Source organism: Papio anubis, chromosome 2 (genome assembly GCF_008728515.1).
Source record: "Papio anubis isolate 15944 chromosome 2, Panubis1.0, whole genome shotgun sequence".
Lineage (NCBI taxonomy): Eukaryota > Metazoa > Chordata > Mammalia > Primates > Cercopithecidae > Papio > Papio anubis.
Window position 1 is genome coordinate 159212294 of NC_044977.1, and position 14380 is coordinate 159226673.

The following is a 14380-nucleotide window of genomic DNA, read 5'->3' on the forward strand; positions in this document are numbered from 1 at the left end:
GTGTAGTGGGATCCTTGTTGGTAGAACATTCAAAGAGACCCACTTGGTGGGGATTTCGTGGAAGAAGTTCAACCATCTGATATTAGACTTGATGAATCTGAAAGTCTCTTTCAGCCTCTGTGTGCAATGGTTTACTATCTGCCCAGTTTATTAATTCCTGGTTCATAACAAAATTAGAACATGTTACTGTAAGTGTGGTCTGTATTGGCTTCACTTGAGAGCATTATAGAAATCAAATTCTTGGGCCCCACCCTTGACCTACTGAACCAGAACCTTTGGGGGTGGAGCTCAAGAATCTTTTGTAACAAGCTTCTGATGGACAGTAATCACCGAGATGCACTGCATTAGTCAGTGGTCCACAACCATTACTGTGCATCAGAAACAAAATTATCCAGCAGTGCATGTTGAAACACAGATTCCTCAGCATCTCCATCAGATATTCCAGCTCATTAGGTCCTGAGGGGAGCCCTGACATCTGCATTTTAACAAGTATCCCAAGTGATTCAGATGCAGATAGTAGAGCACCATGCTTTGGAAATGGAGCATTCAAGTTTGTCTTTAATCCAGAGCCTTACTAGAGCTTTGGGAGCCAGAGAGGACTCCGTCTCTGTGGACTTCCACTATGGCTGCTGCTTGGCCCCACTTGTCATTTGCTTGTCACTCTTGTCATTTGCTTGACCACCACTATAATCCCCTCCCATCTAGGATGGGGATGAGGTGGGAAAGGAATAATATACCATGACCTGAGTAGTGGAGAAGCAGGGACTTTAGGTTTAATTGTGTTCTTACAGCTGACTTTTTAAATACTCATCTGTATAAATCAGTGATTTTCACACCTTAGCACACACAGAATCACCTGGAGGACTCAATAAAACACAGATTTCTGGGCTTTAATTCCAAAGTTTATGGTTTACTGGGTGTGGGGTGCAGCCAGAGAATTTACATTACTGAGAAGTTCCCATGTGATGGTGATGCTGCTGGTCCAGGGACCACACTTTAAAAACCACTAATCTAGACAGCCATCATCTTATGATTATGCAGATTAGAAGTACCTAGACAAAGCAGATTAAAAGTACCTAGACACTGGCCGGGCGCGGTGGCTCAAGCCTATAATCCCAGCACTTTGGGAGGCCGAGACGGGAGGATCACGAGGTCAGGAGATCGAGACCATCCTGGCTAACGTGGTGAAACCCCGTCTCTACTAAAAAATACAAAAATCTAGCTGGGCGAGGTGGCAGGCGCCTGTAGTCCCAGCTACTCGGGAGGCTGAGGCAGGAGAATGGAGTAAACCCAGGAGGTAGAGCTTGCAGTGAGCTGAGATCCGGCCACTGCACTCCAGCCTGAGCAACAGAGCCAGACTCCGTCTCAAAAAAAAAAAAAAAAAAAGTACCTAGACACTGATCTAGACAGTCATTATCTTATGATTATGCAGAATAAAAGTACCTAGACAAGGCTGGGTGTGATGGCTCACGCCTGAAATTCCAGCACTTTGGGAGGCCAAGGCAGGTGGATTGCCTGAGCTCAGGAGTTTGAGACCAGCTTGGGCAACATGGCGAAATGCCATCTTTACTAAAAATACAAAAAATTAGCCAGGCGTGGTGGTGCTCTCCTGTAGTTCCAGCTACTTGGGAGGCTGAGGCATGAGAATTGCTTGAATCCAGGAGGCAGAGCCTGCAGTGAGCTGAGATTGAGCCACTGCACTCCATCCTGTGGGGACAGAGTGAGACTCCATCTCAACAACAACAACAACAACAACAACAACAACAACAACAACAAAAAGGGTACCTAGACAAGGGTAGGAATCTGAGCCCTAGAACCTTGTCACTTCAAACGTGGTCCACGTACCTGTGCCATTGTCCTTGGGAGTACGTTAGACATGCAGAATGGCAGGTCCCACCTCAGACCTGCTGAATTAGAATCTGCGTTTTGACAAGATTCCCAAGTGATTCATTTGCAATGGAAGCTTGAGAAATACTACCCTAATAGAATCTGATGGGTAATCAAGGTTCTTCAGAAGAAGAACTCAAATCCTGCAGCCTAGAAGAATCTTTTGGTCTTAATGGGAAAACATAGCAACATAACAGGAGTCTCTACAGAGCCATAGGTATTAAGAAGCAAACCTGAATTTTTGTAGCCTCTCTTTCATTCAAAGGGACAGAGGATATATAGGCTATGGTGAGAAGAGCTCTGACCTGGGAGACAGAAGACGCTGGTCTCAAATAGCCTGTCTGAGTTTTCTCCTGTATGAAATATAGTCAGGGCAGTAATTCTCAGCCTTGGCTACACATTAGAGTGAACTGACCACCAAGGAGTTTCTAAAAATCCCAATGCCCAGGACACATACTAGACCAGTTAAATAAGAACCTCCCAGGCAGACATCAATATGTTTTTTTAAACCTCTCCAGATAATCCCAATGTTGTGGCAGGATTAAGACCCATTAGTTTTGGAGACATTCTACTCTAAAGATTCTGTGATATTTTCTTAATTAATATATTTAAACAGGTTAGGACAGAAGCAGTGCACCTGGCCTTGTAGCTCCAAACAGAAGAGTCATCCAATCTTACAAGCAAAGGGAATAGGGCTTTGGAACAGTGACTAAAGATGGCTTTGCTCCCCAGTTCACCTTCTCCTTAGATGTTCTTCAGAAAGTAGGGCTCCCTGTGTTTCACTGACCAGTTATAAGGAAGGTCGAATCCCAATATATCCAGCTGACCAGAAATCATATTCTGATATCAGCACTTTGGGAAATCATGTTTCTCAATGCTGTTGATTCAGCTTATTGATTACAAGACTATTTTTCACTTTCTCATGGGAAGCCTAAGAAATTCAAAGTCTGGCTTATAATTACCACTTGGCTCTCTTCAGCATTTCTAAGCTCATATAGTCTTTGTTCCTGTACATCTCTTACATTTAAATAAAGCCAGAAGGGTAAAAAATATCAAAACAGACAATTCTATATACATTTCCCCTTGAGACTCATCAAGTATATATATATATATATATTTTTTTTTTTTTTTTTTTTGAGATGGAGTTTACTCTAATTGCCCAGGCTGGAGTGCAATGGTGCAATCTTGGCTCACTGCAACCTCCGCCTCCCAGATTCAAGCTATTCTCCTGCCTCAGCCTCCTGAGTAGCTGGGATTACAGGTGCCCACCACCATGCCTGGCTAATTTTTGTATTTTTGATGGAGAGAGGGATTCCCCATGTTGGCCAGGCTGGTCTCAAACTCCTGACCTCAGGTGATCCACCTGCCTCGGCCTCCCAAAGTGCTGGGATTACAAGTGTGAGCCACCACACTCGGCCTCATCAACAATCTTTAGCAAAAAGTCCAACCAACCTGGGTGAGTTGGCCAAATCCTTGTGGCCATGAGGATTCCTTTATGGGGTCAGTGGGAAAGGTGTCAATGGGACTTCGGTCTCCATGCCGAAACACCTGAAAATAGATGTGAGAGAGTGATGTTATAAACGTTACTTGGGTGTTTTGCTTCTGCTCATTATAATAGATTTTTTTTTTTTTCTCCCAAATCATTGGTTTTCAGCTTTGGCTTCCCATTGTAATCACCTAATGAGTTTTAAAAGATTCTGAGGACTGGCTTTCAACCTTAGTGATTTTTATTTAATTAGTCTGGGATGTGGCCAGGACATCAGGATTTAAAAAATCTCCCTGGGTAAATCTCTAGTTAAGAATCACCATTCTAAGCTCACTCTTTCACTGTGTTTCAGGTAATGTAAGAATCAAGATGATCAACAATTAGAAGGCAGGTGACACACAGTGGAAATCAGTTTGTACATAAGATAGGACAGAAAGGAACACAAAGCTTACAAGAGTTCTTTACTGCAGACAAACTCTGATGAGAAGTATTCTTCCCTTAATGATTACAGTAATAGTGGTATAATTTTTTTTTTTTTTTTTTGAAACTGAGTCTTGCTCTGTTGCCCAGGCTGGAGTGCAGTGGTGAATCCCAGGTTCAAGCAATTCTCCCGCCTCAGCCGCTTGAGTAGCTGGGACTACAGGCACGTGCCACCATGCCCAGCTAATTTTTGTATTTTTAGTAGAGACAGAGTTTCACCATGTTGGCCAGGCTGGTCTCAAACTCCTGACTTCAGGTGATCCACTCACCTTGGCTTTCCAAAGTGCTGGGATGACAGGCATGAGCCACCACACCCAGCCAGTGTAACTTTTTTTTTTTTTTTTTGAGACTGAGTCTCACTCTGTCGCCCAGGCTGGAGTGCAGTGGCACCATCTCGGCTCACTGCAGACTCCACCTTCCGGTTTCAAGCGATTCTCCTGCCTCAGCCTCTGGAGAAGCTGGGATTACAGGCGTACGCCACCACACCCAGCTAATTTTTGTATTTTTAGTAGAGACGGGGTTTCACCATGTTGGCCAGGCTGGTCTTTAATTCCTGACCTAGTGATCTGCCCGCCTTGGCCTCCCAAAGTGCTGGGATTACAGGCATGAGCCACCACACTTGGCAACATTTTATATATAATAAAAATAATAGATTTTTAATACCACATATAATTTGTGACCATTTTGAGCCAATGATTTGTTTATTTTTTGGAGATGAGGAGTAAAAGATTGCAGGTGGGGAGGTTAGGAAAGCTAATTCTCAATACTTTAATAACATATTTCTGTATTTGTACCCATGTCATGCTATTGTGATTGCACATTTCTCTTTGGGAAGAGTAGTCTGGACTTTTGAAATATTGGTGCTTTGATTCTAATATGCTTTCTCAGTAGAATATCAAACCAAACACAAAGCTATCTTGTGAGCAAAAGATAGAGAAAGAAAACACTGAAGAACTACAAGATGAAGTCTACACTGATACCAGCAAATATTTTTAATATGGAGACGGCTGCATAACATCTGAGATTACCTGTACCTGTACTTACACTAGCTGGCTAAAATGTTCCATTGGAAAGTAAGCCAAGAACCTGCTCTTTTGAAATTCTGTAAAACAGAATTCAACAGACATTAAATAAGAAAACAGTCTCAGACTTTAGTCATTTTTGAGAAGGAATTCCAAGAAAGTGGGAGATGCTTGGTTTGTGTCTCTAATATCTGAAGAAAACAGATCTTTTGGCCCCTTAAATCAGTAAGAAATTAAAACTTCAGAGGAACAGTCTACAGAAACAGGGGCAATGATGCAATAAATGTGAAGCAATCATTTTGGTCAGGTGAGAAATTACTTTCATGAATGATCCCCTGAAGGCAGGAAGGACAGCTGCATATTTTTTGTGAGCACCTGCAGTTACTAGTCTCAGGGGTGACTTGATCATGATCTGAAATGATTACGGTTAATCATTGATGCCTCTTTCCACAATTGAAGTACATTTTAGAGTTTTCATATCCCAGGTAAATGTGTCTTTGAATAACTAAAGTTGTTATATGGTTTCAATAAATTACAAACCTCACACTGTTTTAGTTTCTAGGGCTTCTCAACCTCAGCATTGTTGACATTTTGGGCTAGATAATTCTTTGTTGTGGGGGTTGTCCTGTGCATTGTAGACTGTCTAGCAGCATCCCTAGCCTTTACCCACCAGATACCAGTAACATTCCCCAGCTGTGACAATTGAAAAGGTCACATTTTCTGCCATAGGACCAGAAAATCACCCCAAGTTGAGAGCCACTGAGTGAGCCAAAGAGAAGTCAGATGAGAGACATTGTAATAAAATAATTTACACTGCTTCCCACCAACCTAAAACCACAACGGTAACTCCTTAACATTTTTTGAACACTCACTTTGTCCTGGAAACTGTGCTAAGTGCTTCTTACAGATTTAATCTTCTCATCAGTTCCACAAAGCAGTTACTATTATTATTTCCATTTCGCAAATGAGGAAGTTTAGCTTAGTTAAGTGACCTGTCTAAACTCACACAGCATATAAGAAGGAGTAGGGTTGATATTCAAACACAGGCTGTGCCTCCAACACCAGCATACTTAACCACCCGTGAGAGGTTCATTTCTGTATGATCGCACTCCTCAGAGTCCCACCAGCTAAATCTGAATGGTCTGGGATCTAACGCTTCTTTATTAACTCAATATACTCTTTTCCTCCAGGATTGGAAGGGGTGTGTGTGTGTGTATGTGTTTTGTATCAGAAGAAACCAAAACCTTGATACGGAAACTACCCCGAAGGCACTGTGAACTACGTATGTTATTGAAAGAATAGAACTGAGGTTATGCAACTAAATGGCAGAATGGCCTGAGAGAGAAAAACAAGTGTGGTCACCGTAGCAGAGTGTTTTAAAGAGCAGAGAACTGGAGCATAATCCTGAGACTTGGGCAAGCTTTCTCACTCTGTCCCATAGTTCAGAGATAATCGTACTCCCCTACATTTCAGTGGGTTTTAAGTGTTTCCGAGGTAGTTGCTCAAACATGCTGTGAACTCTTTGGACGGGATGTCCTAGAGAAACACTTAATAAACCATTCTCCACCTCCAGGGCTGGAAATCAAAATGTGTGCACACACCCCTCCCCTAGCCAAATGTGAAGCTGGTATTCCTTGAGCTTTTGGAGTTTCAAAATTCAGCCGGAGTTCTTGGACTATGCGAAGACATTCTTTTAAATCTGTGGTAAAGCAATCTTCTTAACTGCTGCTCTACCAATTATTACCTCTGTTCTCAGTCCAGCAATCATACTCTGTGAAATCCTTTAAAAACCTAAAAGTACTTTACCAGCAATTAGGATTATTTGCAGTAGTAGTGGTAATTGTAATAGAAAGACATCCAAGATAATAACAATTCCTGGCCGGGTACAGTGGCTCACGCCTGTAATCCCAGCACTTTGGGAGGCCGAGGCAGGCGGATCATGAGGTCAGGAGATCAAGACCAGCCTGGCCAACATGGTGAAACCCCATCTCTACTAAAAATACAAAAATTAGCTGGGCGTGGTGGTGTGTGCCTGTAGTCCCAGCTACTCAGGAGGCTGAGGCAGGAGAATCACCTGAACCCGGGAGGCAGAGGTTGCAGTAAGCCGAGATCACGCCACTGCACTCAAGCCTGGCAACAGAGTGAGACTCTGTCTCAAAAAAATAAAATAAAATAAAATAAAATAAAAATAACAAAACAATAATTCCTTACATTTGCACAACCCTCCATGGTTTGTAGAATTTTGCCCTGCTACCTCTTTTAAGTATTACATCCCCCTGTGAGGACAGGTTGGCACTACTGCTGCACTGAGCAAGTAAGAAAACTATATGATCAAAGAGATCGTGTAGCTGCCCAGATCTCCTAATTCTCGTGATAGTTGACCCACTGTTTCCCCACCACACCACAATCACTTCACCCTTTTAAATCATAGATAACTGTTTTTAAAATGACTTTTGGTTTGGTGCCCCCATGAATGACCCTGCTCCATTGAATCTGCTAAAGAAATCTGGCATGTGGCTTAGGGTGTGGAGAACCTGGTGAGTACAGTCGAGGCTATATCCAGTCCCTCTCTCCCTGCAGCAGTCACATGTTCTTTTATAAGATGTCAATCAGAAGTCACTTAATTGCTTAGAACCCTCTAATGTCCTTTCATTGTATTAAACATTCTCTTGTGGAAAGTGTAAAGATATACAAAAGTGGAATTTTGTTTGTTTGTTTGTTTTTGAGATGGAGTCTCCCTGTTGTTGCCCAGGCTGGAGTGCAGGCTGGCATGATCTCGGCTCACTGCAACCTCTGCCTCCCAGGTTCACACGATTCTCCTGCCTCACCCTCCCAAGGAGCTGGGATTACAGGCACCTGTCACCACACCTGGCTAATTTTTGTATTTTTAGTGGAGACAGCGTTTCGCCATGTTGGCCAGGCTGGTCTCAAACTCCTAACCTCAGGTGATCCACCCACCTTGGCCTCCCAAAGTACTGGGATTACAGGCATGAGCCACTGTGCCCGGCCTAAAAGTGGAGATTTTTATCATGAACCCACCACTGGCTCCAACAATTATCAACTTGTATGTGGCTAGTCTTGTTTCTTTTATATCCTCATCACTCTTAGACATTATATCATGTTCTATTGCTCTTTGCATAAATTAAAAGTCCTTACAAGGGCTCACAAGATCTTACCTGATCTGGCCCCTACCCACCTTGATATTGTCACCTTGATGTCCTCAGCTTACCCACATGGGCCCTCCTGCTGTTACATCCAACGTATTAAATTTGCTCAAGCTTCAGTGCCTTTGCTCTTGATGTCCTATCTGCTTTGAATGTCTCAAGTCTGCTTCTTCTCTCAGCATACATACCACTCACCAATTTGAGGTCTGTCCTGAAAATTTGACCTTTACAGAGAGACATCCCTTGACCATCATTATAATTCTTTCTCAATCTCTATCTTATCTCACTGTTTTATTTCAAATAAATATTCCTGATATTTTCTTATTTTTTATTTTTACTAAAATTAAAAAAAATCTGGCTTCCTCCCTCTCCCAGTAAACTCCTTGAAAGCAGAATCCTTGCTGTCACACGCACTGCTATAACCCCAAAACAGTGTCTGGAACATAGTAACATGCAAAAAAGGCCTGTTTTGATGAATAGGTGAATCTTGCATTGGGTCTAGTTCTTCCAGGTACATTATGGATTTGTTTCCAGTACATTATGGATTTGTTTCCAGTCTTCTCATTTCATGAGGGTTTTAGATTGTCATCCTTATTTATCAGCAAGGTGTGCTATGTGTGCTTTTTCCCCCCTTTCTTTCCTCTTCTTGTCTTTCCCCTCTGTCTTAGCCCATTTTCTGTTGCTCTAACAGAATACCCGAGACTGGGAAATTTATAAAGGAAAGAGGTTTATTTTGCTCACAATTCTAGAGGTTGGGAAGTCCAAGATCAGGCAGCAGCATCTGGTCAGCTTCTGGTGAGGGCCTTGTGCTGTGTCATAACATGGCAGAAGGCATGACAGGACAAGAAGGGGCACACTGAGAGCCAAACTGGTTTTTATAATAGACTCACTGACATGATAACTCACCCACTTATGTAATAACCTATTAATCCATTAATCTGTTAATCCATTAATCCATCAGGAGAGTAGAGCCCTCATGGCCCTATCACCTCTTAAAGGCGCCACCTCTTAATGCTGTTACATTGGGATTCAGTTTCAATATGAGTTTTGGAGGGGACAAACATTCAAATTGTAGCAGTCTCTATTAATTTGTGCCTTGTTTCTAGAACAGTGAGTCTGCTTCTGGACTGGATTGAAGTCTTATAAACTATCATGTTCTCCTTTCAGGTTTGAAATTTGAGACACATCATAAAACTTTGGGATGATACTAGAAGTCCTAAAAGGAACCTTATCTCCTGACATTAAATTATTCTTCTTATTTTATTAGGGTATACTCCAAGTTGTGAAAATCTCTTGATGCACAAAGATAACTATGAGTAGAAGCCTATTTTATTTTCTTCTTTTAGGACCTAAGAAATAAATCCATTGGTAAAGAAAATTAAAATAAAATCGTTTGGGCAGAAATAATTGAGTAATGTAAATGAGTGTCATTTCAGAGGTTAGAAGGAAAGCTGGCTGACCATGAAAGGAATCAGCATGAGAATATGTTCTGTGCTCCCCGTGAAGAAATCAGGACAAGACTAATAAGACTTTGATACAGAGACCAGGACGAACACAGAGGCCTGCAAAAAAGGGCAGCTGTAAAAACTGTGCATTATGTTGTGTAGGAGATGTATGATACATCAGATGTATGATATATCTGGGTTTTCAGTTGGTTAGACCTGGGTTCAAACTCCTGCTTTGTCAAGGTCCTGTGGGTGACCTTGGGAAATGATTTAACTTCACATTCCGCATGCCTCAATTTCCCTTTGTGTAAAACACAAAAAGCATTATTTCTCATCCAGGAGCATCATGAAAATTAAATGTGTAATATATGTAAAGCCATCAGTGTAATACCGAGCACACAGGATGCATTTGATATATGGGATTTATTATCATATTTGTTATAATTATTTTTGTTGTTATTATATTATTCAGACATTTTGCTTAGCTACCACATATATTTATTTTCCTGCTGGCAATAATTTGCAGCATATAGAGCAAATAAGCACTGCCTATTGAGCAATGGGAAACAGCACTCTCCTTCAAGACATACCTCTGTTAATTTCTAATCATCTCTCCCTATTTTTATTTCCTTGGCTGAGAGGAATAATTAATTATTCCTTTGGATTTAGGACACTTAGAAGCACCCACAGGAATTACCTGGTTGGCTGAAATGTCTTGGCCAAAAGAACCCTGAAAATTTGTGAAATTCATTGGCATAAAACTGGGGAGAAACTCATGTAAGCAAACTGAACTGAGCTGGCTCAGTACCAACTCCCAGCGCATGGTGCTGTTCCTGGCAAAGGTCTTTGAAAAACCTGTGTTCTCCAGACAGCTTGGCTGTTCCTTGGCTGTAGTGATTAGGAGCCATACAGCAAGGGAGAGAGATTGTATGTAAGGCTGTTTGTGAACTGAGGCAGGAGACCTGATTTTTGCTTTTCAGTGGAGAGTTTTTTCTGATCCTTATTATTATTATTATCATTTCCTTTTTGGCAGAGATGAGGTCTTACTATGTTAACCAGGCTGGTCTTGAACTCCTGGCCTCAAGCAATCCTCCTGTTTCGGTTTTCCAAAGTGCTGGGATTACAGGTGTGAGTTGCTGCACCCAGCCTCTGGTATATCTTTTTATAAGCCAACCCAAGAGACAGGGATTTTCCCTGTTGTCCAGGCTGGAGTGCAATTGTGTGATTCTAGCTCAATATGGCCTCACACTCCCGTGCTCAAGTGACCCTCTAGCCTCACCTTCCCTAGTAGCTCGGAGGTCCTTCATGTCTATAATGTGGAAGTTACCCATTCCAGCGTATAGATTATGTGCTTAGAATTTGGAGGCTACTTCCATCAAGAATATCACATTATGCCAGGCGCATTTGCTCACGCCTGTAATCCCAGCCCTTTGGGAGGCCGAGGCGGGTGGATCACCTGAGGTCAAGAGTTCAAGACCAGCCTAGCCAACATGGTGAAACCCTGTCTTTACTAAAAACACAAAAATTAGGCAGGCATGTGGCACACGCCTGTAACCCCAGCTACTCAGAAGGCTGAGACTGGAGAATCACTTGAACCCGGGAGGTGGAGGTTGCAGTGAGCTGAGATCACGCCACTGCACTCCAGCCTGGGCGACAGAGTGAGACTCCGTCTCAAAAAAAAAAAAAAAAAAGAAAAGAAAAACAGAAACACCAAGAATATTATATTACTTGATTAAGTATTCTGCATGAAGAAAGTCAACCATGAAGAATGAGAAGAGTGTATACCTTGTAACTCATCATCCCTTTCTTTGTAAAACACCAGTGAAATGAGATGGAATTTTTCTGTTTTGGATCAGCTGAACTTGTGGGTTTTCTCTGGGTTAGGGGAGAGAGGTTGCTTTAAAGTGACATTTTTCTATTTCTGGATGAAATAATATGATGCATGAAATAACTTTAAAAACTCAAGTGGGTGTGTGTGGGAAATGAGTGGGTATGTAGATGAAATAAGATTGCATGGGTGATAGTTTTTGAAGCTGGTTGATGTGTACATCCAGATTCACCATAGTCACTATTCTTTCCATATAAAGTTAAAAATGTCAGTTCTCTCAGTGTTTTCTACAGGACATTGGGGAAAAAAAGAGGGAGGTGAATGCCGTAATCAAAATTTCAAAAACACAGTTTGGAAAACGCCAGATCTTTTCCTTGAAAGCCACAGTGCGTATTAGCATGTTAAAGACTGAGGATTATTGCATTAAAGAGACCTTTTAAACACAGTTTAACCCAGTTCTAGTCCCAAAGCTAACTTGACTATTGAAACTGATTTTTTCCCCATCCACACCTGTTAACAACTTGTCAAACTAGCATTTCATGGGACACAGGCACTTCAGTTAGTCTGAGAACAAGAACCAAGGACAGTTTCCTCCTCTTTCTGCCAAGAACAGCTTTTCAGAATTGAGGAAGATTTATTTTTCTGGGATCACAGAGGAAAAGCAAGGGAACCACCTGCTGATTCAGAGTCAAGCTAATCCAGCAAACCTTACAGGGGGATCTCAGACTAGCTCCGTGAGTACACTTGATAGAAAGAAAATTTACTACTTATCAGCCCACTTTCACTATCTCAAATAAAAAAATGTAGGAAGAGAAAGAAAACGAGAGAGGAAAGACAAGAAGCAGCTTAGAAGCAGAGAAAGAGTGAAACAGCAGGAAAAAAAGATACAGAAACAGAAAATCAGACTCTTAGGTAACATGATGAATCCCCCTCACTTTGCAAACCCTCTTTCCATCTATTTTCAAACAATGTCAACAGTATATTTTCTTTTCCTGACGTTATGCATCAGCCACCCCGCACCTTTTTTCATAACTGGTCACATGTACCAGTGATTTTAATCATCAACTAAATCTATATATCAGAAAGTCATCCTAAAATTCCAAATTTAGATTCACTTTTATGCTTCAAGGCTGTTTACAAATATTTGTTCTAATATCCTGATAAACAAAGGTGAAAGGACTACTTAATTCAGAAAGTGACTGTTTTTTGGCTTGCAAACAAATAATCATTAAATCGAATGAAGCCAGCTCTTGGTACATAAACAGCGCCAGCTGTGGCTTCTTCTGGACTGGTGTGGCTGTCAAAAGGAATCTGAATTCAAGGCAGTTGTAAAGTAAGTAAATAAATAACATCAGCAAAAGCAAATAAAAAGCAACCCCTAAAAAACCAGCGACCAAAAAAATCTACCTTTTTGTTAAGACATGTTAGGTCTTCATTAAGAGGAACTTGCAAAACTTGATGATTCACTTTCTGAGTTTGAACAGAGCCTGGTCTCCGGGAAACAATCCAAGGGTAAGATGAAACCTGACGCTTGCCTTATCAGACTCTGCTGGGAACACAGTTTTAAGGAAAAAGCAGTGAGAAAAGTCTACTTACCAAAGTCACAAACTTCAACTCCTTGGCTAGTACACCTCGGTCTAGCCAGAAAAAAAGCAGAAACAAGAAGCCAAGGCTAAGGCTTGCTGCCCTGGCCACGAGGACGGGTGCAGCTCTCATGTTGAGGACAGCAGTTTCTGGCAGGAGTTAGGAGGAACTGCTACCACTTCAAAAGCCTGTAGAGGGGAAGCTATTTAATTAAGGGATTGAAAGGAAGGAGGAGCCACACTCATAAATAGTAAAGTTTCCAGGAAGCGTAGGGCAGGTTTGGTATGTAAATAATGTCATATAATTTTTGAGCTGAGAGAGATCACAGTTTCCCCATTTAAGTTAGGACACCAAGGTCAAGAGTGGGGAAAGCTGTTGATCAAGGTCACAGAGCATGTTAGTACACATTTCTATTCTTGTTTTCAGTTTACTTTTATCTTATTATTATTATTATTATTTTGGACGGAGTTTTGCTCTGTCACCCAGGCTGGAGTGCAGTGGCATGATCTTGGCTCACTGCAAAGCCTGCCTCCCGAGTTCAAGCAGTTCTCCTGCCTCAGCCTCCTGAGTAGCTGGGATTACAGGCATGCGCCACCACACCCGGCTAATTTTTGTATTTTTAGTAGAGACGGGGTTTCACCATGTTGGTTAGGCTGGTCTCGAACTCCTGACCTCGTGATCCACCTGCCTCAGCCTCCCAAAGTGCTGAGATTACAGGCGTGAGCCACTGTGCCCTGCCAGTTTACTTTTATCTTTTCTTTAGATAGGGTATGATACAGTGTTGGCTTTGTGGCTGTCATTGGGAAAGGGATCTACCCTGACTTTAGAAACCTTAGACCAGTGATTCTTAATCTGTTGGGAGTCCAAAGTTGTAGGACTGAAATCTGGAAGGAAATACAGGTATTGACGTATTTGGGGCCTATTTCCATGCCAAACATGGCTACTTTTTCAAAAACTCTCATGTAGCCTATAGAGGTATTTTTAAATTAAAGCAGAAAAGTTAAGAGCAAGTTTATTTTGAAAAATTTTAGGCTGGGCATGGTGGCTCACGTCTGTAATCCCAGCACTTTGGGAGGCCGAGGTGGGCAGATCACTTGAGGTCAGGAGTTCAAGACCAGCCTGGCCAGCATGGTGAAACCCCATCTCTACTAAAAATACAAAAATAATTTAGCCGGGCGTGGTGGCACATGCCTGTAGTCCCAGCTACCTGGGAGACTGAGGCAGGAGAATCACTTGAACCCAGAAGGTGAAGGTTGCAGTAAGCCGAGATTGTGCCACTGCACTCCAGCCTGGGCTACAGAGCAAGACTCCATCTCAAAACGAAACAAACAAACAAAAACAACAACAACAAGAAGAAAAATTTTAGTCACACCTTAAGACAAATTGGACATTACCCGTGGCATCTCAAAATTAGGATTGGAGGTCCCTTTCCAAACCTGACAGAGTTTTTTAAGAAAACAAAAAGCCCAAACCTATAATTCTAT

General features: G+C 41.9%; 1 protein-coding gene across 1 annotated transcript in view; it reads right to left on the reverse strand.

Annotated features, from left to right (window-relative positions):
• ACP3 (acid phosphatase 3) overlaps nt 1-13152 on the reverse strand; it is a 50429-nt gene extending 37277 nt beyond the window's left edge. Inside the window, exons 1-2 of the mRNA XM_031663761.1 lie at nt 12909-13152; nt 3340-3435 (exon numbers count right to left, since the gene is read on the reverse strand). Of these exons, the coding sequence (XP_031519621.1) occupies nt 3340-3435; nt 12909-13028 (216 nt within the window). The 5' untranslated portion in view covers nt 13029-13152. The remainder of the gene's footprint in view (nt 1-3339; nt 3436-12908) is intronic.
• Between the last annotated feature and the right edge of the window lie 1228 nt (nt 13153-14380).